At 37.5% G+C, this 25,094-nt stretch overlaps 1 protein-coding gene across 11 annotated transcripts in view; it reads right to left on the bottom strand.

The window, feature by feature from the left end:
• VPS13B (vacuolar protein sorting 13 homolog B) overlaps positions 1-25,094 on the bottom strand; it is a 718,401-nt gene that overhangs the window by 77,964 nt on the left and 615,343 nt on the right. For all 11 annotated transcript variants that reach the window (XM_077846720.1, XM_077846711.1, XM_077846713.1 and 8 more), the window contains 4 exons: positions 18,674-18,870; positions 13,810-13,991; positions 12,201-12,550; positions 6,905-7,066 (listed from right to left, as the gene is read on the bottom strand). In XM_077846720.1, coding sequence (XP_077702846.1) covers positions 6,905-7,066; positions 12,201-12,550; positions 13,810-13,991; positions 18,674-18,870 — 891 coding nt within the window. The remainder of the gene's footprint in view (positions 1-6,904; positions 7,067-12,200; positions 12,551-13,809; positions 13,992-18,673; positions 18,871-25,094) is intronic.

Genomic DNA, 25,094 nt, shown 5'->3' with positions numbered 1-25,094 from the left:
GGTAAAAGCATGCCCGTCACATACAGGTGTATCTCCCCAAATGGGCTGCCAGGCTCTATAGAACATACTTCCTCTTAATAGTGATGTGCTGGAGCTGGCTCATACTCATTCCTGAACATTCAGGAATTTTGTGAGCTGGTTGTTTGAGATCGCTGGTAGCTTGAGATCAGCCATGATGAGAGTATTCACACCATTGAAATTTGCCAGCCCGACATATCAGGGCTTCTTTGTCACCAGCAAAGAGCCAGTTTACCAACACACATCTTTTCAGCAGGACACACAATTTTTATGCCTGAGTTATTCTGAACAAAATCTGAATTCCCTTGAACATGACATGCTATATATATCTCCAAATCCCTGGTTCTGCCTCATGGGCTTCCTCCACTACTGTTCCCTGGACCAACCTCTATTCATCCTTCAAACCTAGCCTCTGTGGAAAGCCAGCTTTGACCTCTTCAAGTATGCAGTTTATCCTGCCTTTGTGTTACCAGTGGCTCAAGACAGCATTACAGCTGCTTCACACAGCACACAAGAGGTATCACTTACTTTCCCATCTTGGAGTTTCCCACATGTACTCTGTACTGCAGTCAAATGGGTCAAGTTGTCCTACCATGCCATGTTGTGTCATGCCTCTGCAGCTCTCATACATGTTGGTTCCTTTGTCTGGAACACCACCACCAGCAGCCTCACTTCACTGGTCTAACTCTTATTTAAATACTCATATGTAGAATATAAGAAATAGTGAAAGGGACTATAAGGAAAAGGAGGGAAACTGAGTGGGGAAAAATTGGAGGAAGACAAATCATGAGACACTCCTGATGCTGGGAAACAAAGGGTTATGGAAGGGGAAGAGAGCGGGGGGATGGGGTAACTGGGTGACCGGCATTGAGGAGGGCACTTGATGGGCACTGTTATACTATATGTTGGCAAACTGAATTTAAATAAAAAATAAGAAGAATGAAATACAATTCAATACAAATATCCCTTCTACCAGCAAGCCTTGGCAGATTCTCATTCTCATGCTAGATCTGGAAACATTTTCTTTGAGTGCCCATCAAGACCTCATCCACATCCAGAAGCAGCGGACTTCCTGATTTTCTCACTTTTCTTTCTTATGGTTAGTATTTTAATTCAGTTACCTGTCATTTCCCCCTGTATTGAATTACTGCAATAATGTCCTGATAGATACTGATCATGTCTATGAAAATCTGTTTACTTTTCTGACCCCCTTATTAGATAGTAAGTTCTTTACAAAAAATGAATATATTTAATTACACACAAGAGGTCACAATAAATTAACATTTATGGATTAAAACTGAATGGGAGGTTGGGAGACTAAATTGGCTAGAGGGAAATAATGGCAGACAGGTGGGCTTGTGAGTGACCTAGTCAGGCCTTGGGTGCCAGATGATTTGGATATTTAATAGATGATGGGGAGGCTATAAAGATTTTTGGACAGGAAATTGTAATAATTAAGACATTATTCAGGGAAGTTACTTGAGGTATAGTCTTCAAGATAGACTGGAGTGGGGCAAAGCTGAAACTAAGAGAATATTTAAGAGAAAACTTGCAATTGTCATGAGAAGATAACCATGTCAAGATAACCATTACTGATAAATCACTGCACTTGTCACTCTTCTGGTCAGTGTTTGAATTCCTTTTAGTCTGTGTATACATTTTTTCGGGGTTTTTACTTAATTTCTTTCTGCTTTAATAATCTATATGCCATATTTTAAAGAGTTGAGATCTATATAAAAACATAATGAAGTGGAAAAATATCACCTTAACCTACCACTCAAATGCAACCACTGGCAACATTCTGACATATCTCCTTCCAGCATTTTCTATGCATTTGTTCTTATATTGCTAAGGTCATATTATATATGTAGAATTTTATATTCTGTTTTCTGACCAATAGGATATGGTAGCACTTCCTCTTTCTATGTCAAAATGGAAGGTCTGATAATTGTTTATTATTCAGCTGTGTTAGATTTTACTCACCTATAGCTTTAAAAGTGAACATTTTGGTTTTTAATTTTTGATACTATAAATAAAATTGTGATAAATATTTTTAACATATACACTTTTGCTTTAACTTGGAATTCCTCCTGAGAGCTTACTAGTAGAGGATTTACTGAGTCAAAGGCTTTGACCATTTTAATAGCTTCTATGCTTCTTATGAAATTGTTTTCTAGAAAGGAAGTATTAATTCCATTTGCATCTTCTAAACAAACTTTAATATGCATGCCATGTGCCACATAATAGCAGAGGCAAACACCTGAAAAATTAATCACTTTAAACAGTTTTGCCAACATAGAATATTTCCTTGTCTTCCTAAGTCTTTTAAATTTTTAAAACTGTGTGACAATAAGGAATGTGTTCTTTATGATATGTATATATATTATATAAATGGATATAGAAAGAGTGAAGTGAATGAGAATTACAGTTTAGTTAATGAAATTAACTACTGGCTGGACTTACTATAAGATAGGTAGATACTCAAAACCTTTTATGTCCCTTTAGACAAGGGGAAGATGATCAGATCTCACTTTAAAATATTTCTATATACAGTGAAATGGGGAATTTTCTATCTATACAGGCCCAGAAAATGTAAAATAAATGTATTTTACTGTTACGTGGTGAGTACAGGTTGATTATATGTGATAGATTTAAACTATTAACCTGTCACTTCTTAATTTCTGAAACATTTTGCCAACTTTTCAAGTGACAAAAATACTACTTAGGTCACAGCAAAACAACTAAATATCAAGCCTTTAGTCTATTGAGTTTTGTCAACCCAGGGGCTTAAAACACGACACGGCAAACTATAGTTTGTGGGCCAAATGTGGTGCATGGCCTATTTTTGTACAGCCTGTGAGCTAAAAATAGTTTTTACATTTTAAAATGGTCAAAAAAAAATAGAAGAAAAGGATTTCGTGATGTGTGAAAATTACTGAAATTCAAATTCCATAGTCTATAAATAAAGTTTTATTGGAACACAGCCACACTTTCATAAGCTGCTTTTGTGCAGAGAGGAATAGCTAGGAGAGAGACAGAAAGGCCCTGAAAGCCTAAAATATTGACTATGTGGCACTACAAAGTTTGCCAACCTCTGCCTTGGAGTAATATATGATTTTCTATTTTCTTCACTAAATCTGACTACTTTAATAATGAGTATGTCCCAGATGCTCTGCTGCTCTTCAAAATTCTTACCTTGTTTCATTTTGCATTTTAAAATACTTGTCATTTTTCATGAGCTTATGAAACTTTCTATTATGTCTATTTTGGAGTAATATTTTATTATTTTCTATAGCTCTGTCCAGAGCCCATTTTCACCTTGCTAGATGGTTTGATTACTGAAGTTAAGTCACTGGTAGTTGGAATTCTGCAATTCTAAAAAATGTATAATCTATAAATTGTGCATGTTTTGAGCATAAAGGTGAATGTAATTCCTTACATACAAGGTAGAGACATTCCTATGTCAAGTTTCATTAGCCAACAGTATTCTGTATTAACCAGGAGACGAAGTCAACTTGATCAACCTCAACACAAATCCTACTAGTTGATGGAAGTGTCCTTATATTCAGTTTGGCTTCATTAAACAAAATCTTCCTTGACTCCACGCTGCACATACTGCCCGTATTCTGGGGAAAGATTCCATAAACTTACACTTACGGTCCTTAGATTCAACTTCATGCAATGAGAAGCATTTTTTGAAGACCAGTCTCTTGCTGGTTATTGTTCTTGCCCAATTTGATTTGAAGTCTACTGAACTGGGATATTTAACGGTCCTTGGTGGTGGCATATATGATTGTGAAGCTGAATATGTTAAACTATTCCCTAGGAATTCGTTTTGTTCTTCCTTTGTTTGTTTAGGCAAGCAAGTCTTGTGGGATATCCAGCATTTTAAGTGCTTCTGCCTCAGAGCATGTGTTAGGAACTATAAGGAGAGTTTACAACTTTTCAATTTTAAAATCAGCTTTGGATTTCTGGAATTGGTTGTATCCATGTTTCTTCCCATCCTGTTGGGACTTACTGTTGTTAGCAACCTCCTGTGTGTTCTAAGATATGCTGACCTCTTTGAAACCTTTCCAGCTGTCATTGCTACTTTCTTGATCTCTGCAATATAAGCTACATTGTTTAGTGGAGTTAAGTTCTATGAACTCTAGAAATCCTCCCTGAGACTATGAATTGAGTAACACCCAAGGTAGCATAAACATGCAGACACAAATGTTCCTAAAACCAAGCCTGCTGGGCAACCCAGGATATGAGTGGAGTCTGGAAAAAGCAACAGTTTGCTCACTTGCAAGTCTATGACTACCTCCAGGTGCAGTTTGAAGCTAAGTGGCTAGTTTTTCTGATCCTCGGATGTAAACCTTTCATTAGAACACAACAGAATTTGCCATTGTGGATGTAAAGATTCCATGAAGGCCCTCTGGGCCCATTAAGGCTTCTGGCTTCAGAGGGCCCTAAAACATACTTCCTTCAACCTATGGAGTTTTGTAAAGAGACATCAATTCCTTTTTTTTTTTTCTTTTTTTAAACAAAGTTGATCTAAGTTTTAGCCTGAAGATTATTATGACTACAGCTCATTAAAATTTGTATTCAGAGAATACAATTTTCCTCTTTAAGAGGAAAAGAAAGTTTTAATAGATATCTGTCTTGTGTCCAGTTTGTCATAAAAAGGTTCTTATTATTTTTGGTAATAACATTAAGACTTTGCAAGGGATTTACTTGGACTAAGAATCCCACATTGGTCTAGCTTTATTTTTTTATTTTTTTATTTTTTATTGGTCTAGCTTTAAATGTGGAGTGTTAGACTAGTGATTCTCAGCCTATGCCTTGCAATTTCACAGCTTGGTTATTCTAATTCTATATTTACTTTATAATACCCATGAATTATGTGGCTCAAACCTAGAAGAGCTGTAGAAATAACACTCTATCGAGAAGAAAAGATACAGGATTCGGTCTCAACTCTATGACCATCTCAGCTTAACATTTCCATTTGTCTCCTGATTTATAACATGCCTAACAAGTAACACAAACCACACATAGATAATGTGAAAACAAAACTAGTAACAAATACAAGATATTGAAAACATGCGAAAAATAAAATATGAAGGTGTAGTGCTGGCAGTGGTCAACTGTGGTTCTTTCCTGTTTCTTTCCTTCCCACCCAGACACCGCATGCCCGTAACATGAAGACTCTAGGTCCTCCCCAGCCCTGAACCAGCTGCTCTGTGATCACCCTTCTCTTCCTGGCTCCAGTGTCTGGGAATCTTGGGGGTGACCAAGGGCCATGTGGGTCTGTGCATCTTAGAGTGACTGGAAGGGGAGCTAAGCCTCTTGTATTTTGCTTTCTGTGGGGGAAGGCCTGAGCCTGTGCAGGTGTGGGTGTGGGGGCTGCAGGCGCAGGTCAGGGCGACCTGTGGCTGTGCCTTCAGAGAGGTTTCTCCTGTTAGTAGCAGCTCACTGCTGACCATGAAAACTTTTGAACACCGAAAAGGCTATACAACAATATTAACACGGGTTGTCTCTGAGTGGTGGCGATTATGGGAGTTCTGTTTTTAAAAATTTTTTGTCACATGTCTGTATGTTTTCACTTCTGCAATTAATAAGAAAACAAATCCTAAAGAGATTTTGAAAAAAACAAACTGGCCTTTAACTATGTTACGAGGGGCAAACAACTAAGCCACTTAAGAACGTGGAGATTTCTCGAGAGAGAGACATTAGAAAACAAGGGAATGTCATTCTCTCTAAAAAGATGAGTACAAAATTATTTCATCTGAGAAATTTTTCTAAAAAGTTTCATTAAGAAAGGATTTATGTGGTTTTAATGTCCTATCAGGTTAACTAGAATTAAATAAATATTCTTAAATAAGGATGTACTGTGTCTACCTTTTCAAATTTTATACTGGCAGCGTGGCAGTATGATGAAAAAGCAAGCCAGAACTCAGAATCTAGCCGGGGGGGTGGGGGGTGGGGTGGGGGGGTGGGTGGGGGCAGGGGAAGCAAGAGGGACCCTGAGGGCATAACATATTCTGAAGCTGGTCTATAGACCAGATGGGAAAACTTGCTCTCTAATCTAATGGCTTTCTTTTAATCACAAGCAGTAGTTTCCTTATTACTCGGAGTTTTAAAAATACATTATTCCTGAGATGACTTCCTAGGATTTCTTTTACTCATTTAAGACCACATCTTTGTATTTAATTCATCCTCATATTATCCCTACAGGGCACATCCCTCTAATTATTCCCATCTAAAGTGACAGGAAAATGGAATTATACTACTTGGAAAACAGACATCCTTTGGTATGCCTTTTCTCAGTGACTCCTTGGTCACGGATTGTGAGCTGTCCTTGGAGGGCAAGGACTGTGACTTCCCTGTCTTTGCATGTCAGGACCTAGGACATGCCAGGTGCACAGTATGTACACAATAAAAATCTGAACGAATGTATAAATAATAATAGCCAACACATAATGCTTATAGTACTTCGAGCACTATTCTAGTGCCATCATACATAGTAACTCAGTTAGAACCTATAAAATGGGTCCTATCATTATCCCTGTTTTACAGATGTGAGAACTGAAGCCAGAGAGCAAAGGAGGGTTATAGAGACAGGATCAAAGCCTATGAACCTTGGCTCTACAGTCCAGCCTCATAATCACCACACCGTGCTGCCTCCTCAGCACCTGTGCTAAACAGGAGACTGCTCCCTTCCAAGAGAGCATGATTGCCCTATGCTCCCATCTCTAAATGTTTCTGGGTTTCTGTCAGAGGCAGCTATGCTGTGTGGTTCCCTGGGAGACTTAAAAAGGGAAATTAGACACAGGCACACAAATGCAGAATAAATGAATCCCCAACCTTAACAATTGCTGTGTTTGTAAGGCTGTTTCTCAAATACCTGTGGGGATTTGTGAGAGCGCCAGCTGTACTGGTGACTATGGAGACTCGCCAGTAGAATATTTTCATCAGTGTCCACCTGGCCAAACCGCAGTGTCTCCTGTGTGTCATTACAGATCACAAAATGGCTGAAGACCAACTCCTCTACTTCAGGGCATTTGTTCTGAAAGAAAAAGAATACGAAAGCCAACGTGCATCAGATTAATTGCAAGATGTTTGGCAGCTGTCTGCCCAGTGGCGATTGTTACAACACAGAAACACTAAAAATCGGTTGTCATTAGCTCTGGTATACAAAGTATTCTATACTTCCAGGATAAGCACAAAAAATACCTTAAAGAGATCTTAAATGTTCCAAAAATATGTTTTGATTTATACTCCTGCAAAATAAATCATACACACAGAAGAGTGAAAAAACAATGAGATCCCTCAAACTTTTAACATTTTAAAACGAATTAACATGCTACAAAGAATGCTGTACTGAGTAGTGCACGTTTTTTGAGCAGAGTACTGGAGGCTAGAATTACCATGTTCCTGGCCTTCTAAACTCGACAATCAAGACCAATTACCAAAGCCACAGTTTGTACCCTACAGAAAGTAAGGATCATTTAGGTAATACATCCCCAGATCCCTTAAGGGGGAGGGTGGATATGTGTGTGTGTGTAAATCTGTTCAGGGAGAGATGTAAATAAAACCATAACTTTCCTCTATTGTTAAGAGGCCGAACACACAAAACAGACTAGCTCTGGAGTCCATGTAAGCTAAGTCGCAATTTTCAAGAGAGATAATGTTAGTTGAAAAACGGTTGTTAGTGTCTGTGTCAGCTAACAGTCATCAATCAGCTCGTGTCTTCTATTAATCTGCTGAGCTTCAACAAGGTAGTACATGTTCCTGTGTTGAGAGATCCCTTCTCAACTGTGTGGTGTCTCCTTTGGTTGCTGTTATATCAAACACTGGCAAAGTGATAGAGCATTTCTGTGCTTCCTCTTCCACCACTCTGCTTAGCTTACAGCTTAAAAAATAAACATACTTTAGGTAAATGAAAAGGAGAGTTAAATAGATGCTCAAGTTGAGAATACAAGAAAAAAAAATCTTAATTAGCCAATTGGTTTGCAGACATGGGAGGTAACAGCAACTCCGACTTCTCCAGGAGGCCTCCAGTTCCTGGTCAGGGAGCTAAATGTCACAATGCCACTCAGTCACTTGCCATTTTCCCAAGGGGAAGGAGAATAAAAGGGGACATGTTACTCACAAGCATAGTGATTTAATAAGAGGCCTGAAGCCAAGGAGTCTAGGGATGAAAGTCCCTGGAATCCAGGCCAGACCAAGACCCGACCTGGAATCTCATCCAGAACAGGTGTCTTCGGGGACAGAATCCATTGCCAGTCAGGCACAAAGTCCCTTAAGTGGGTGGGCAGTGCCTTCTGGCTGCAGTTGATGGAGAGGCCCCGAAACACCTCATTCTCCCAGATCCCCTTGGGGACTTCGCACTCTGTCACCCATCCATTCTCACCAACTTCCCTATTCTCATGGAGCGGAACCTTTCCTGACCGCCACACTAATCACGAGAAGAAAGAGTCTTGGGTTAAAGAGAGACCAAAGCGATTCTAACCAACAGTGATCTGTTGTCTACCGTACTCTATGCTGTGGCTTTTAATCATGAGCTATGATTTCAAATCTTGACTGCCAGTGGGGTGTAAGTGCCCTTGATCTGACCCCTGTGCAGCCTGTGAGCCACTGTCCTTTGCCTGCTACGCCCCAGCTCGGTGAGCTCTTGCCTGCTCCTCCAACACCACACGGGCCCCCTTTCAAGTCATTCAACACATCAAACTCCTTCCTGCCTCAGTGCCTTTTCCTGGCTTGGATCTCTTTTCCTTCACACTTGACTGATTAGCTTCTTCCTTCTTCTGTGTGGCCTTCTGGGAGCACCCCCCAGACCAAGTCGTGTCTCTCTGTTTTATGCTCACATCACACTCCACAATTTCACTTTCCCCACTGGGACTAAGGAATTATTTGTTTGATTCTGGGCTCACTCTTGTCTCCATCATTAGAGTCCCCCTGCTCAAGGGGGGACTGTGTTATTTACAGCTTTATCTCCAGTACTCAGCATAGTGCCTGACACAGAGGGACTTGATAAACACTTAGGAAACAAATATATGAGTAAATGTAAATTTTTAAAATTATAAATGAATACATGTTCAAAGTAGAAACATTAGGAAATATAGAAAGTATGGATTTCTTTTAAGTTTCTCATTTTATACTCAAATAACTGCTATTGATGTTTTGGTGGATTTTCTTCTAGCAACATTTCTCTTCAGAGTGTCCTGTCTGTTACATTTCCAGCTTATTCTATCTAATCCTATCTTATATGTCTTACATTTAAAGGGTTATAAACCTTTAATCAAACTGGAGTCCCAGTGTATAATTATTTTGATGAGATTTTTCCATTTAGCATTATATAATCAACATAAAACTACTCTTCTTAGAAACATTTTTCTCTCCTTTAGGTCCAAGAGTACAAACATGAAGAAAGGGATATGATTCTAAACTCCCACTTAGTTAGATGTCTTGGGATTGAAATTCAGTTTTCACAATGAACTGGGATCACTCTTCTGGTAACACAGAGGTTAAGTTACCAGATGAGGCTTGAGTAGGACAAGAAAATCATATTCCTTTCCTCATCTCAAAAAACTGACCTTTAATAAATGATGAGTGTTTTAGAAAAATATAAATGAAAGAACACAAGGGGGTTGTTTACATTCTTCTAAAGAATACTCAAAGTCCTCAGGGAACTGTTTCTCTATTGTTCCTTCATCTGCGTAGTTCATTATAACTGTAATAAGTATAAGCATTTCTTGGAGTATCTTAAATTCTGGTATATTATAAAACGCTTCATTCGCATCTTATACGACATCATATAGTCTAAGTCTCAGGATGCTTACTCAGATTTGAAATTAAAAGATGGCTTATTTGCATTTAAGATCTGTGCTGGAGTGTTGTACGTAAAGACAAACATCGTTCTGGTGTAAGATAAGACACATGAGCATAACCTTCATTTTTAAGTAAAAATCCACTTTAAATGTTACTTTGTTCAAATGTGGGAATATGGCATTGAAATATAAAGCAAATTGCAAGTGGCATTTTGGGTCCTTAATCTGGCTTCACAAAACATTAATCATTTGCAAAAGAGAAAAAAAATCTACAGCCAGAGAAATGAGACACTGATGAAGGCTTCTGTTAATCTTGAACTTGTGACCTAAAGGGGAAAGGCCAAATTGTTTCATGCTTCAACTGTCTGGTCCATCCACACTGGATACAAATGACTTGCCTTAGATATGAATCCAAAAAAAGTATGCTGAGAACGCGAATGACTTATCTTGCTTATTAAGTTCATATTTCTCACTGGCAATAATTAGACTGTATATGAGCACTGTATACATAATAGACTCCAAGCTCGGGAAACTAACCTTTCCCACTAAGGGAATAAACCACATTCAGAACATCTTAGAAACAATGAACTTAATAACCCTCTATAAACCCATTTCAATGTCAAATGTCCTGTAATTTCAAAGTAGTGCAATTTTGTATTTACTTTAGAATGCATAGGGTTAGATGCCTACCACATTAAAACTTGGTGGCAAGTACCCTTGACATGGGAGGAAACAAGAAAATTACAGCAACAATTACAGAAGTGTATCCTCTTGTGGCTCATGTTAACATTGCCAAATCCCTGTATAAATCAGAATCAACTATTCATAGAATGTACCTGTCAGCAATATGCTACGTGACATATGGCTCTACTTAATCAAATATACAATTCCATTTTTAAAAAAACTCAGAATATTCCTTCAAGGCACTGTGTTAGCCAGTCAGTCATTTGCACTCTGATGTGGTTTAAAACATTTAAATATTTATGCACCATACTTTATTTATATGTATAGCTGTGTCTAAGAGAATATTTTTACCCTGGGAGGAAACTTATTTCTGAAGGCCATTTTGCAGTAGTTGCTACACATGAGTCCTCTTATAATGGCCTCGATACCAAGACAAAAATATCCTGGGTTTAAATGCTCTATCAATGACTCTTTTATAAATTTTCTAGGTTTGTTTTTTATTAAATGCATTGTTCAAAATATGACAAAAAACAGAAATTGGAGCCATGGAGGTTTTTTTTCACATCACTATTTGAACCAGCTGCAAAGATTTAGATCACACTAGCTCTTATTTTACGCATGTCCTTTGCAACAAGAAAACCATGGAATGCCCTTAAAAAAGAATTTTAAAATACAAAACAGATGTGTTATCTTCTTTCCCTTTGCTATTGTAGTGCCATGTTAGGTAATTAATTCCTTAGTCTTATATAGGTCTTCATGCATATAAAGAAAAGAGTTTATTCCCATAAACATTCTTAAGTTTGAGGACTCACAGCTCCCCTTACCCCCCCTGCCCCGTCTTCACGTGAGGTCAGTGCAGGATGAAGGACCATTTCTCCTGGGAAGTCAGCTCCGCACAAACGCAAGTAGCATACACAGAATGTGGGGAAATATCCCAGCTTAAATAGCAACACAAACTTTACAGAGATACAATATTCTACTGAAAATCAGTAAGGAAGCAGAAGTGATCTGTTCTTGAATTGCTAAGCATGTTATTATCCAAACATTCTGTGAAATCATTTTCATGTTAGCGGCATGGACAGGTTCCTTGTTTTAAATATGCCTTTCAGCAGAGACTTATAATTCATCCCCTTTTTATGATATAGCTAATTCTGGCAAGAGATAAAAGTAAAAAAAATATTGATTTAACTGATTAAAAATGGCAGAATGATAATAGGAGAAAGACCAGAAGACTATTGGGGCTTGCATATTTCTTCTTACTGCTTTTTCCCTTTGAAAAGATAAAATGCTTATTATCAGTAAGGCTCACACAGGTCCTAGATTTCTGCAATGGATGCTTAGACAATTTGATACATAACTGAGTTGAAGCTTTGGCAAAGCCAAGCCATAATACTTGGAAAACATTTCTGGGAATATGTTACTTTCCACACAGATGTGGTACATTAGTCACAAAAATGTGGGCATGATCTCCTATGCATGTGTAGAGAACCCATTTCTCCAAAGCTTTTAAAAATAACATGCATCACTTTGCCAAACAGAGAAAACCCCAAATATTATGGTGCCCATCAAACTCTTCATTCTCTCATATTTTTGTTTATGCTTAACTTACTATTAGAAGTGATAATACAGAGTGCCTAGTAAAGATCACATGCAGACAAGCTGTAAACTGTTCTAGGATGCACATACCTGTTGCCAAGCTTGTACTGCAGTGTTTAGAGAGTGAACCACATGCTGCCCAAAGTTTACAAAGATAGAGTCCACTATGATGATGCAGTCAAGCAGCTTTTCTACTGCCTCACGGGAAATGGCAATCTGCCCGAAGATGCTGAAGGATTTCACCATGCTTTGCATCGTAACATTTCTGCATTCAAGAAGTTTACAGTCAGCTTGAGATGAGAATCGGATCTCCTGACAGACAGGACTATTGTTCCACTGTCGAAGATATAAGTGAGGTGCTTTGAAGGAAATAATCATGTATTCTAGTTCAGATGGTACATTTTTATCAGAAATAAATGGCTTTAAGTATTGCGGTGGAGCTGTTGGGAAAACAAATAGGAAAAGCAGCAATTGAGGTGAGCCAATATTTTATGGAAATAAAGACATGATGTTTATTTACCTTTCGGTTACTGAATTCACTTTCTGCCATTTAATAAATCCTAACACTCTCTTGAAGGCATTACGATATTTGAATTACCATTTGATATTTTCCAACGAAGCTGTTTTGTTCAACTGGCACATCTCAAACATATTTTGTCAAAGTTCACGTTCACTTTCACAGACAAAAGTTTGATCACAGAAGACAACAGATAAAATGAAGAGGGGGTGAATATCTGAGGAGAGTTTTATGAAATGCTCTGTTATCTACCAACCAAATCTCAAAAACAAAAATATGACTCGAAGAGTTAGAAAAAGCAGGTTGAATTCCTTTTTCTTTTCTTTTCTTTTTTTTGCTGAAAAAGCAAGATGCTTAACAGCAGCTGTGTTTAGTTTTAATCTGATTTTTTAAATCTGATTTTTTTTTCCATTACATGTTAGGTTGAAAACCCAAATCAAAATGTACTAACTAGGGACCGTCTGGTATAGACTTTTAGGAATAATTATTCATGTGCAATTGGCAAATTTTTAAAAGACCACTTTCAGTGTGTGGGAAAATTTAATCTTCCACCTTACCAACTTGTAAAAATGATGGTCCTTCAAATTTCTGCCTATCCTTTGTAGAATATATTCATGCTTTTGAAATCAGGTAATATTGGATACTTTTGGAATATATCCATCATTAATGTAGTGGCTCAGGACATAGAATAGAAACAGATGTATTTCTTTCAAAAAGATCCTAATCGGAATAACACTAAAACCTGAATTTTTGTAAATTCCTTGAAAATTCTTACTAGGAAGCATGAAAAATCATGTCAGTTTAATAATTACTACTGGTAATCTATATAATAGGTCCATATGATGGTTTAAAAGGGGTACATCTGTTATATGAAGTCAACTTCAGAATAATTTTGCCAGTGCTCATTGTTAGAGGAAATGAATGCCTCTTCTAAAAATTTCCACCACCACATCGGTGGTAGTCAGTAGGGAAGGAGCTTTGGGTGGTAGAACTGATCAACAATCACAGCACTTTGAAACATCAATACTGCAATATACAGAATGAAAATCCTTCCACATCTTTTTACTAGTTGAAAGTAAAATAAATTATCTGGGCAGAAACTGATGAATTGGGTTTTGAGAACACTCAAGAAAAACAGTAAGTATTAAGTGCGTGCTATTCTGATGCTAAAGTAAAGGGTACCTGTGCCTAGTTGATCAAGGTGATGACAAAGATGGAACTCCAGGTGAGCAAACTGGAAGGAAATGCTAAGAGATGGGACAAACCATGGGGTAAAACAGGAGTCGACTCTGGTACATGCAGCCAGGGCTGTTGGAGTTACAAGTTGGTCACAAGTGCTTTGAGAACCAGATTCACTTGCAGAGCTATGGGAAGTAAGTAATAAAAGAGTATCAGTAACCTAGATTTTCCAATACATATAAGTAAAATGTCTTTCTATATGGGGTTTTTAAGTTAGCAGCCATAATCCTATAATTAATCTCTTATCCTCAAATCTTCTGTATTTACTTGCATAAACTAGTTGTTTTTAAAAACTAAGTTCATGTTGATTATTGCCTATAGATTATTAGCAGAAAAATTTCACAGGATTCCTCAAATGCCAGGTCATATTGACCTACCTCCAACCCAATTTTTTCCATCCACATATCACACAACTTATGGACAACTTGTTCACCTATTAGTTCAAGGCCAACACAATTTTTTTAAAAAAGATTTTATTTATTTATTCATGAGAGACAGAGAGAGAGAGAGAGAGAGAGAGGCAGAGACATAGGCAGAGGGAGAAGCAGGTTCCCCGCTGGGAGTCCAATGCAGGACTCGATCCCAGGACCTGAGGATCACGCCCTAGACCAAAGGCAGACACTCAACCACTGAGCCACCCAGGCTTTCACATGTTCTAATGTTGTGAGAAATTACTATGTAAAATGCGCAACAAACCACAAAGAATTGGCAGAGGTAAACAGAGTTGAGCATAAGCAATTGGTAATAAAGTTAACTGGACAACTTTGATATATATATATCAAGGTCTGCACAGTTATTTGTGTTACCTGTAATTGTGAGACTGTAATTTGTGAGACTTTAACATAGTCACATACTTCTGTATTAGTCATTTGTATCATTTGGAGTGAGGGTATGAGGGGGAAACAAATTAGATAGTTGTTCCGGTCCATCAGAAGACACAGAATTGATTCCAAACCCAGGGAACATAGCAGAGTGACCCAAAACCTGAGAATGTGGCCCACTCCTCTTGTTTCCCTTATTTTTCTTCATAGGGTCAGTTACTGGGTAAGAAACTATAAATTCCAATTAGAGTGTGTAGTTGCTGGCTACCTTCTGTTTGCTCGCTAGATCCACACTTTCTACCCTTCCCCATCTTCTTCTCTGCCATTGGACTGTATTAACAAGCTGCTTTGTCCTCTGGTTCAGCTAGCAAGAGGTGCCTATGGGAGATCAGAAGGCAAGAGGAGAGTAGAGTAAGGGTATGTACTCCTCTGGCTTCTTCAGGCCTAAGAAGGGGATGGGTCCCCAGGATTCCTAGCCCTACCGTACATACCATCCCTTAAATCCTGTCCACACTTTTATAAGTAGTCCTTTCATTGAACTCTCCTCAATCTTTAAGTTTGAGTGCACCTTCTATTTCTTGTCAGGACCTGATAAAGGGGGTTTATTTAGGCTTAAGCAATGGGTATGTGCAAATACAGAACATGATTAGATTAAAGATAAATAGCTGAAATGGCTATCTTGATCAGGGCTTCAAGGTTGTATCTCTTGTCTCTGGTCCAGTACACAGCAAATAGAAGTCCCCTACAAGGTCAATACTATTGTGGAAACTAAGCTTGAAGTTACTCTACTTCAAACGCCATCTTCAAAAAAGTGTAATTGCTACCAATCGTTTAGTTTCATATGATTGAGGAAGAAACCATTGTTTAAAGATAGTGGAATGTACAAATATACAGGCATTGAATTAAAGATAATATACCTGTATGGGATAAACAGAGTAAAGTTTAAGAGATTGGCTCTTTTTTCTCCAGTCCTTTGTAATGACGACTACCTGCCCCCTTTGGGCCAGTTAGCTCCTATTCATTCCTTAAGGCCCCAGCTTAGAAATCAGTTTCTCAAAGTTGGGGATGGAGCCAGGACTTTAATCCAGGTCTTCTAACTTGGAATTCTTTATTAAATACTGCGCCTATATACATATATACAGTGATGCCATTAACACTGAGCAACCCTACACTGTTGCAACTTTATGCCAACTGTGGACAAGATGCTCTTTGCTTTTTAAGATTAAGCTTCATGGGATTTATTTTTATGAACTTTCTTCCTGGAACGTACAACAGTCTGATGCATATCCTTTTTCAACCACTGAGAATATTACTTATAAGATAATCTCTAATCATAAAAGCATCAGGTTTTTGTCTAGTTCTAAATGTCTTGTGACAGAATATACTGAAGCTAACTGTAGTTTTCTTTCTGCATGAAAGGCTGACGTATTATCAGAGCATTAATGTTTTCTTTCTAGAATTGGATAGAATTTATTTACTGTCCCTTTTGAAAAGTGTCTTAGTAGGGTCTTATGATGTTGACTTTTAAACCAACTCTTTAATTTCATTAATATCAAATTCTATCTGAAAATGGTTAATGTCAAACAAAGCAAGATCAATTGTGAAGTATTAGGTAACTTGAAAAATCCCAGGTGAGGACAAAAGATCTGTGATTATAATGTCAAAAGCCTGGTGAAAAATTGCCTGAATTTGATTGTCTGCATAAATTCCATTCTCTAAAGGTTCCACATTTCTGTAATGCTAAGCTTACCACAAAAGTAATTGTTATGAATGTTTCAGATGCAGAGGAATTAACCTTGTCTAAAATGCTTCTTTCAATGCTGAAAATGCATTCTTTCATAATTAGAATCAAGAAATGATTTCCAATTTGATACTTGTATTAATGAAACTCAGATTAAACAATTTTTTTGTTGGGCACCTGGGTGACTCAGTGAGTTAAGCATCTGCCTTCAGCTGAGGTCATGATCTCAGAGTCCTGGGATTGAGACCTTCAGTTTCCTGGCTCAACTGGGGGTCTGTTTCTCTCTCTGCCATTCTCCCCTGCTTGTGATCTCTCTCTCTCTCTCTCAACTCACTCTTAAATAAAATCTTTTTTAAAAAAGTTACTATTTTTTGGGATCCCTGGGTGGCGCAGCGGTTTGGCGCCTGCCTTTGGCCCAGGGCGCGATCCTGGAGACCCGGGATCGAATCCCACATCAGGCTCCCGGTGCATGTTGCCTGCTTCTCCCTCTGCCTATGTCTCTGCCTCTCTCTCTTTCTCTCTCTGTGACTATCATAAATAAATAAAAATTAAAAAAAAAAAAAAAAGTTACTATTTTTTTTTTGTTGTTGTTGTTACTTAGAGCTCTTTTTCTGAGACTTTCTGGTTTCTGACTAGGTAAACTGTACTTAGAATATGTAATCTTCTATGTATCTGCTGACTCCTCACAGGGTGGGTGTTTTACTCATTGCTGCATTACACATACAAGTGAAATTAAGATCCCACTCCTCTAACATATTTTTACTAGTTGTAATCAACTAAGTAATATAATAGGAAGGCAATTTTTCCCAAAGAGCCCAAATAACCTAGAAATAGAATATATAAAGTATAAAACATATTATTATTAAGCACAGAAGGTAATCACTGGAAAAGACTGTGAGGCTACTGTAAAAAGGTTAACAGAGGTTATCATTGTGATATGACCATGCCTGGTGGCATTCTCTTTATTTCCCAAATGCTCTTTAATGAACATATAATGTTATTAATTTCAAAAAAAGAGAAAGAACCCACAACTCATTATAATATAAAGTAGGAATCATAATACAAAATTATATGCTATATATGCTATAAATTATATGCTATAATTGTAACTATAAAGGCATATAGTCATGGACAAAAAAAAAGGTAAAAGAGAAAGAGAAAACAGGTGATTTGCAGGATGTTACAAATGATGGATGTTTTTTCTCATGTTAGTGCCAGAACGTTGCTTGGGGGAAAAAAGAAAGGGATTATACAGAAGGAGGAAGATAATGCTAAAGCCAGTTCTTCAGAAGGACCAGGAGGTAGGTCATGGAGAGTGATGGACAGTAAGGTGGGCCTGGGCCCATGGTACATGCATTCTCATATGATCCCTCCTGTTCCACTCACTGTGATTTAGTATCTTTTTCTTGTCTTTTGTGGGAGCGTCAACAGAAATGCTTACCTCATAGGGCCACATAAATGAGAAGATGTGGTAAAAATAGGTTATTGAAGCCAATCTTTTTTCTACTCTAAGTTAGCGGATTGTCAAGCAGGCGAATACTGAAAACAAGGACAGTCTTGGCTTGTTTTGCCACAAACCAGATATCCTATAGGAGACGTGTAACAGGAAGTTATAGGGACATGACACATAACACCTGAGGTCTACAGCTCTAGAGATTCATTATAGCCAAACAGAATCTAGAACTATTAAGAAATCCTTTGTATAGGAATCATTTTAGTTAGCCAAGTTTTTCTAATGTCTAGAGATCTTTTAAAGGTTTTTTTTTTTTTTTAAAACACATCTTAAGAAAGAAGTATTCCCAAAATGTATCTTTTTAGAAGTAGGCAATACAATTTATTTAACCTTTCTCTTAATGCCCCAGGGTTATCACTACACATACATACTGTTTACTGTGTCATTAAGAGTCTGCTGAGGAATTAATGGCTTTTTATATTTTTAGTTCAGAATGGTTCAGGTTTTTTTTTTTTTTTTTGGTAGTTTGTTTTTTGCCCTTTTTGTTTTTATATTAAGGAACAGGTTCTTATTGTGAGGGCTCACAGGGCTATACTATGAATACAATGCAGGATTTTTAGTACGCAAACTTTGCTATATCAACATCTGTCTTGTGTCCTAGTTCTCATCTGTAGATCACACGGATGCAGCTGCTAGCCAGCCAAGATACCGCTAAGTGAGGGGTCACTAGATACAATGATATGATGACTGTTTCCTAGTATAATGTCACTATTTCATTTTTCATTGAGTTACCTTTGGTCATCAGCACCATTTTGACTGCTGTTCAAGACAATTCTCCAAAGATCCGAGGATACTAGTTTCTTCTGGTCACTCACAAGATTGATATCCGGCAACTGTAGCTCACAGACTTTGCTTTCAGACAGACTAAATTCTTGAAATGCAACAAAAACCTTCTGGAGTTCATCCCAGTATTCCAAACTACAAGGAATCTATAATAAAATAAAGATTTTAGAAGTTGCAAATAGAAACTATGATACAGTTCTGTATTTGTTGAAATGCATATTAAACTATAAAAGTTATAACATGAATAAGACTTTTAAGAAGGTATAAGTCTGTAAAAGACAGTAGTTTCAAATTTCTTTTCATGGTTATACTCACTTTGTTTACCTACTTTGTCTTAAAGGACCCATTCAGGAATAATATATGAAAACAGCCAAGAAAGTTTTTAAATGAAAGAAAAAATGAAGAACAAATTCTATCAGGTGTTAAGTGTACTATCAGACTGTAACAGTTAAAAGATAAGGTTTGAGTAGTGACCTACAAATAGATTAGAAGAAATAGGAAAAACAGTATAAGATGTAAGTACAGATACATTTTACTATGTAAGGAAGATACCATTTTTTGGGGGGGTTAATTTACTTATTTTTAAATTTTTTAAATTTAAATTCAATTTGTCAACATATAGTATAACACCCAGTGCGCATCCCTTCAAGTGCCCTCCTTTTTTTTTTTTTTCAAGTGCCCTCCTTAAAGCCTGTCACCCAGTCGCCCCATCACCCTCCATCCACCTCCCCTTCTGCAGCCCTTTGTTTGTTTCCCAGAGTTAGGAGTCTCTTTTTGTCTCCCTCTCTAATTTTTCCCCACTCATTTCAAACAAGTAGGAGAAAGACAGGAAATGAAGTTGCAAGCACTATCTAGCCATTTGGTAAAATCAAAGAGGGTCCCTACAGCACTCTAACATAAAAGTAGATTCCAAAAGGATCAAAATGTTAAAGGCCAAAACTGAAAGCATAAGAGAAAAAAATCAGTTAATATTTTTATCATGATAGGGCAGCTTTTTATAGGTATGGCATGAAACCCATTGAAGAAAAAAAAAACCCCACAAAACCACAGGGTATATGATCAAATTAAAAAAAGCAAATAGGGTAAAATACATGATATTTAATGATAGATCTAGGAATGACTGTTGTGATAGCACAGAGTGCTTACAAATCAATGTGGAAGTGATAAATAAGCATATAGAAAAATAAAAAAGGGAAGATGTTGGAAAAGGCAATCAGCCATTGACCCTGAACTTCCCTGCATGTTATTGCTAGGTATGAATAGGATGCAAGGCCCTGAAAGCTATTAACTGGGGCTGGTTCTTAGGTTGTATTTACAGAGAACAACTTTGAGGGATGTGGTAAAGTCTCTCTCCAGGTCAAAGAGCAGACTCACTCTAAAGAGGGTGGATCTGTTGCGCTCATGTTCTTGGCTGTGCCATCTACCTACCACATGCATCCAACCCCTGAGGGCCCTTCTGCATTGCCCTTGTGGAACCCAGGGCAGGGTTGGGGGAGCAGGCAAGAGGAACCAATGCCTGTATGATACTCATGTTGCTTGTCGTGCCTGTAGCAATAATGTTCTTTGTTTCTGACCCATGAGTCTTATGTCTTCTGTCAGCAGCAATGGAACACTAACTGGCTGATTTATTAGCTTGCATATGGTAAAATCACAGACTCTGACAGTAATTAGTTCACAGAAAAAAAATAACTGGCCAGTAAACATGAAAAGATACTCAACTTCACTAATACTTACAGAAATTCAAATTCAAATTAATAACACAATATTCTTATTTATTATTCTGGCAGTTTAAAAAGACAGTTCCAATTTCTTTTTCTTTTTCTTTTCTTTTCTTTCTTTTTCCTTTCCTTTCCTTTCTTTCTTTTTCTTTCTTTTTTTTTTTTTTTTAAAGATTTATCTATTTATTCATGAAAGACACAGAGAGAGAGGCAGAGACATAGGCAGAGGGGGAAGCAGGCTCTTTGCAGGAGCCTGATGCAGAACTTGATCCCGGATCTCGGGAACACGACCTGAGCCTAAGGCAGCCGCTCAACCACTTAGCCACCCAGGTGTCCCTACAGTTCCAATTTCTGCACAGGTGTGGGAATTAGCATTTCCACTCTATTTCTGGAAGGTAATTTGGCAATATCTATTAAATGCTTCAAAGTATATGTCTAAGATTTTGTTTACAGAGATTCCAATGCAAGTGTGTATTTATTTCAGCACTGGGTGTATAGTAAGAAATTAGAAGCAAGTCAGATATCCATTAACAGGGGATTAGTTAAATATAACATGCAGATCTATAGAATGGATTACTACACGATCATTAAAATGAATATCTATATATACTAACACAAAAGACATCCAAGATATATCACAAAAATTTTTTTAAAGATTTTATTTATTTATTCATAGACACAGAGAGAGAGGCAGTGACACAGACAGAGGGAGAAGCAGGCTCCATGCAGGGAGCCCGATGTGGGACTTAATCCCGGGTCTCCAGGATCACACCCCAGGCTGCAAGCTGTGCCAAACCGCTGTGCCACCAGGGCTGCCCCTCTCACAAAATCTTTAAAAAATTTTAATATAGGACATGTTAGTTAATTCCATTTTTTAAAAAAAATTTAAATAAGGACTGCGCTCAGACATGTCTTTCTTTTGGAAGCATTCCCTAATTATCATTCTCAGAGCTGACTGCTGCCTCTCTGTGTCTCTCCTCTATCATAAAACTTACTACACTTCGCAATTCCCTTTTTAAAGTTTATCTCCTTTAGTTGACTGAGATCCTTGAGTAAAAAAATGACATGTTATTTAAAAAAATATTCTTAGCATCTAACAGTTTTTGGGATACAATAGGATCTTAACAAAAACTTTCTGAATGAATAGATTTTCCTTACCCTTTCTTTTCTAAATAAGTGATTCTTAATTTTTCAATGGGAATATATTTTACCTCCACCTATAACAGATTCTTTCCTTTAGAGAAGGACTTGAGTTTCTGTGTATGGAGAGGTGCTTAGTGGGAAACAAAAACAGATATGCATAAGTGGCTGACAGTGGAATACAAAGAGATGTATATGTTCTGTTTAGTGATGAGGACAAGTAATACATTCACAGTAATTCACTCTTACCCACCATTTCTTGAAATTCTCTCCCTTTTTGCTTTCCATGACATACTTTTTCTACTTTTCTCCTCTCTGGGTCTTTGTTCCAATATTCTATCTCAGCCTAAAAATACCTGTACACCTCTTCATTTCTCATTGTCTCATATTTAAATCCTTCCCATCTATCAAGGTCCAAATCAAATACCACCTTTCTTTGAGCCTTTTTACCTCCCCAGATGGAGAAATACTCTCCCTTTTCTAACTCCAATAGTTTTTTTTTTTTTTTTAAAGGGAATCTGTTTCTTAGCTCTTATCACTGTATACCTCACGTTATAGTTATTTCTATACGTGACATCTTCCTGGTAGGCACATTCCTTGAGGGAATGATTTCCGTTTGGCTAAGCTTTGGATTTTCATAGCACCTGGAAAAGTGTATATACAGTGAATGTTCAAAAAGAAAGTTGCTGAATGAATGAATGAATAATTCACGAATGAATGAATGAATATACACATACTGGGTGATTCAGTCCATCACTGGCACATAAATATTCTCCACAAATAAGTACAGAAGGTGAAAGCATGAACTTTGGAGTCAGTTTTCAATTCTTAGCTCCATTAGCTACGAGTGCTTGGGCAAATTAATTTCTTCAACATGGATTCTTATTTCTAAAAAGGAGATAGTAACAGAACTGTCTCAGGAATTTTGAGAGTCAAAAGAGACAAGGCATCTCATATAATGCCACATAGTAAAAGCTTCAAAAATGTTAGTTATGAATTATTTATCTTTCTCATACTCAAAGAACACTTCTGAAGCTTGAGTGTCATTACCAGAATTGGAGAGGTTGTGATTAAGAGTCTTACTTGCTAGATTTAACGATGGGTTGGGCTTGTGAAAAGAAAATAATAAACCTTGGACCTGGATATTCAGGAACACTGTAATCATAGTTTAATATAGTTTTCTGCTGCACATCTATTAAAACGTGGCCCTCCATGTTGACTATGAGAGATAAAGGAGTATCTCTTCTCTGGACTGCCAGTGACTGTGAAGGAGTTAGTTCTTTGGTTTAGGACAGTCATAACCAGAGGTGGATAAGATGTGGGAAGGCAGTAAGATGTGGAAGAGGGCAAATGAGCTTAGAAAGAGCATATTTAATATGCCTATTGTTTTTTGTAATGCAAATCATAGAATATAAATTCAAAATTACAAAATTTTGTGATTCAAAGTTCAAAATTATCTTCTTGGTAGAGAGGTTACACAGAAAATCAAGTGAAAAGAGACATGTTTCTGGTATTGTCTCCAGAAGTTCTCCATTAAAATTAATATATAATAGCTTATGAAAATTGGCTGTCACATTGGAAAGCAGAGTAGGGCTTTAAAGAAAAAAATCTAGTAAGTTTTGATGTGCAAGGCAAGGTTGGAATAAGGCCATAATATAAGGCAATCCAAGCTGGGAACCATTGCGGGAAGCATGAGGCAGTTAAGGGCAATGAAAGTGGACTCCACCAACACTGGCACTTAGAGGAGGAGGAGTTATGAAGAGTTCAAAAAGAGAGATTTGGAAGAAAGCCAAAGACAAACTTTATTTAGTTTACAACTTTGTGTGAGGCTGGCTCTGTGGTTACATACTTCAATTTGAACATTACAGACAACTCTGAAAATTCAGAAAACAATAGAAAACTACTATAGAAGCAAATCCCCAAATATGTCGGCTATGTTTGTCAGGATTTTCCTTTGTAGGCCTTCTATTCCTTGGTTAACAAAGGGGTATTAATACATTTACTCCAAATAAACTTCTGCTGAAAAAATTTTACATTGTAGTTCTGTAAGTACATTTGCAAAAGCACATTTAATCCCTTCCCTTATTATAAGAATGTATTTGTCTTCAAAACTTCTGATGAAAAGCTAATAGTGAGTACAACTAGTATTTTAAAGGTAATTTTAGTTAATTGTCCATTCAGATACACACTGTGCCATAAATTTATAAACCTCAGCATGATGCTCCCATAGGATAAAATCCTTAGGTCACTGCTCTACAACTTGAGCAACTTATCTAATGACTCTGAGCCTCAGTTCTCTCATTATAAAATGCAGGTAATAAAAACTATTGTTTTTAGGCCATGTTAAGGATTTTTTACTTTACCTTCATATCAATGGGGTATCTTTGAAGGGTTTTAAGCAAAGAAGTAATGTAGTCAAATGTATGTTTATTTTAAAAGCTCTGGATCCTGTGTAGGCAACAGATTAAAAAGTACAGCAGTCAATATCTAGAGTATGGTTGGTGGTAATAGAGTGATGTGTGGAAAATTCTTGGGACATAAAAATGTGTCGACTAATTAGATAGAAGGAGAGGGAGGTGTCAAGGATGACTCCCAGGTTTCTGGCCCAAGCAACTGTGTGGATGCTGAGGTCATTTACTGAGTTGGGTAAGACTGATCCATCCCACTTGGGTGTAGGTTTGTGGTATATGTAGGGTAGAGGAGGGGAGATCATGAGTTCATTTTAGGCAAGCTGAGTTAGAAGTGGCAATGAGCTATTCAAGTGGAAACCTGGAGTAAGGAGTTGGCTATTCTGAAGAGTGGAAGAGGGAGTAATGTGTTGATACACAGCTATAGGTTTGTCCAGCCTTAGCCTTTTGTTAGGAGAGTGTAATGAAAAGACAGATAAACAAATGAGGCTATTTATTTGCAGAGGGTGTTTTAAATGATGAATTAAGACTATGAACTAGTTAAAGGGGGATGAGAAAACAGAGTGAGCTGATGGACAGGGAGAAAGCAGGGGTAGGTTTATACATAGTTTATACAAGTTTATATATAGTTTTAACGAATGACTATAGTGGAGCTTGTTGAGTGAGCAGGCTGGAGAGACAGAATGCTAGTAAGATGAGATGGTGGATGAGTGCTTTAGGAGGCAGAACAGTTTGGAATGATGACAAGGTCCTGGGCTTATGTGTGACAGTGAGTAGTTAGGTGTTGTGAACGTCACTTGAGTGAGAAGATCAAGCTGGAGTTCTGGCTGGGTCATATGCAAGGATATTGATGGCAGTGAAGGGTGGGGGATGGGTTAAACGGATGATGGGTATTGAGTAGGACACTTCTAATGAGCATTGGATGTTCTATGTAAGTGATGAATCACTAAATTCCATTCCCGAAACTAATATTACACTACATGTTAACTAACAGAATTTGAATAAAAACTTGAAAAAAGAAAAAAAAAAAGCCATATGGGCCAGAGACAGAAGTTCTGAGAATTAGGGAAAGTGACCAAAGAGTGAGTAGATGACAACAATGGA

The sequence above is a fragment of the Canis aureus genome, chromosome 14 (assembly GCF_053574225.1).
Source record: "Canis aureus isolate CA01 chromosome 14, VMU_Caureus_v.1.0, whole genome shotgun sequence".
In the NCBI taxonomy this organism is placed as follows: Eukaryota; Metazoa; Chordata; class Mammalia; order Carnivora; family Canidae; genus Canis; species Canis aureus.
Note: the sequence above shows the minus strand (reverse complement) of the source record. Positions and strands in the feature narration are given on the sequence as shown.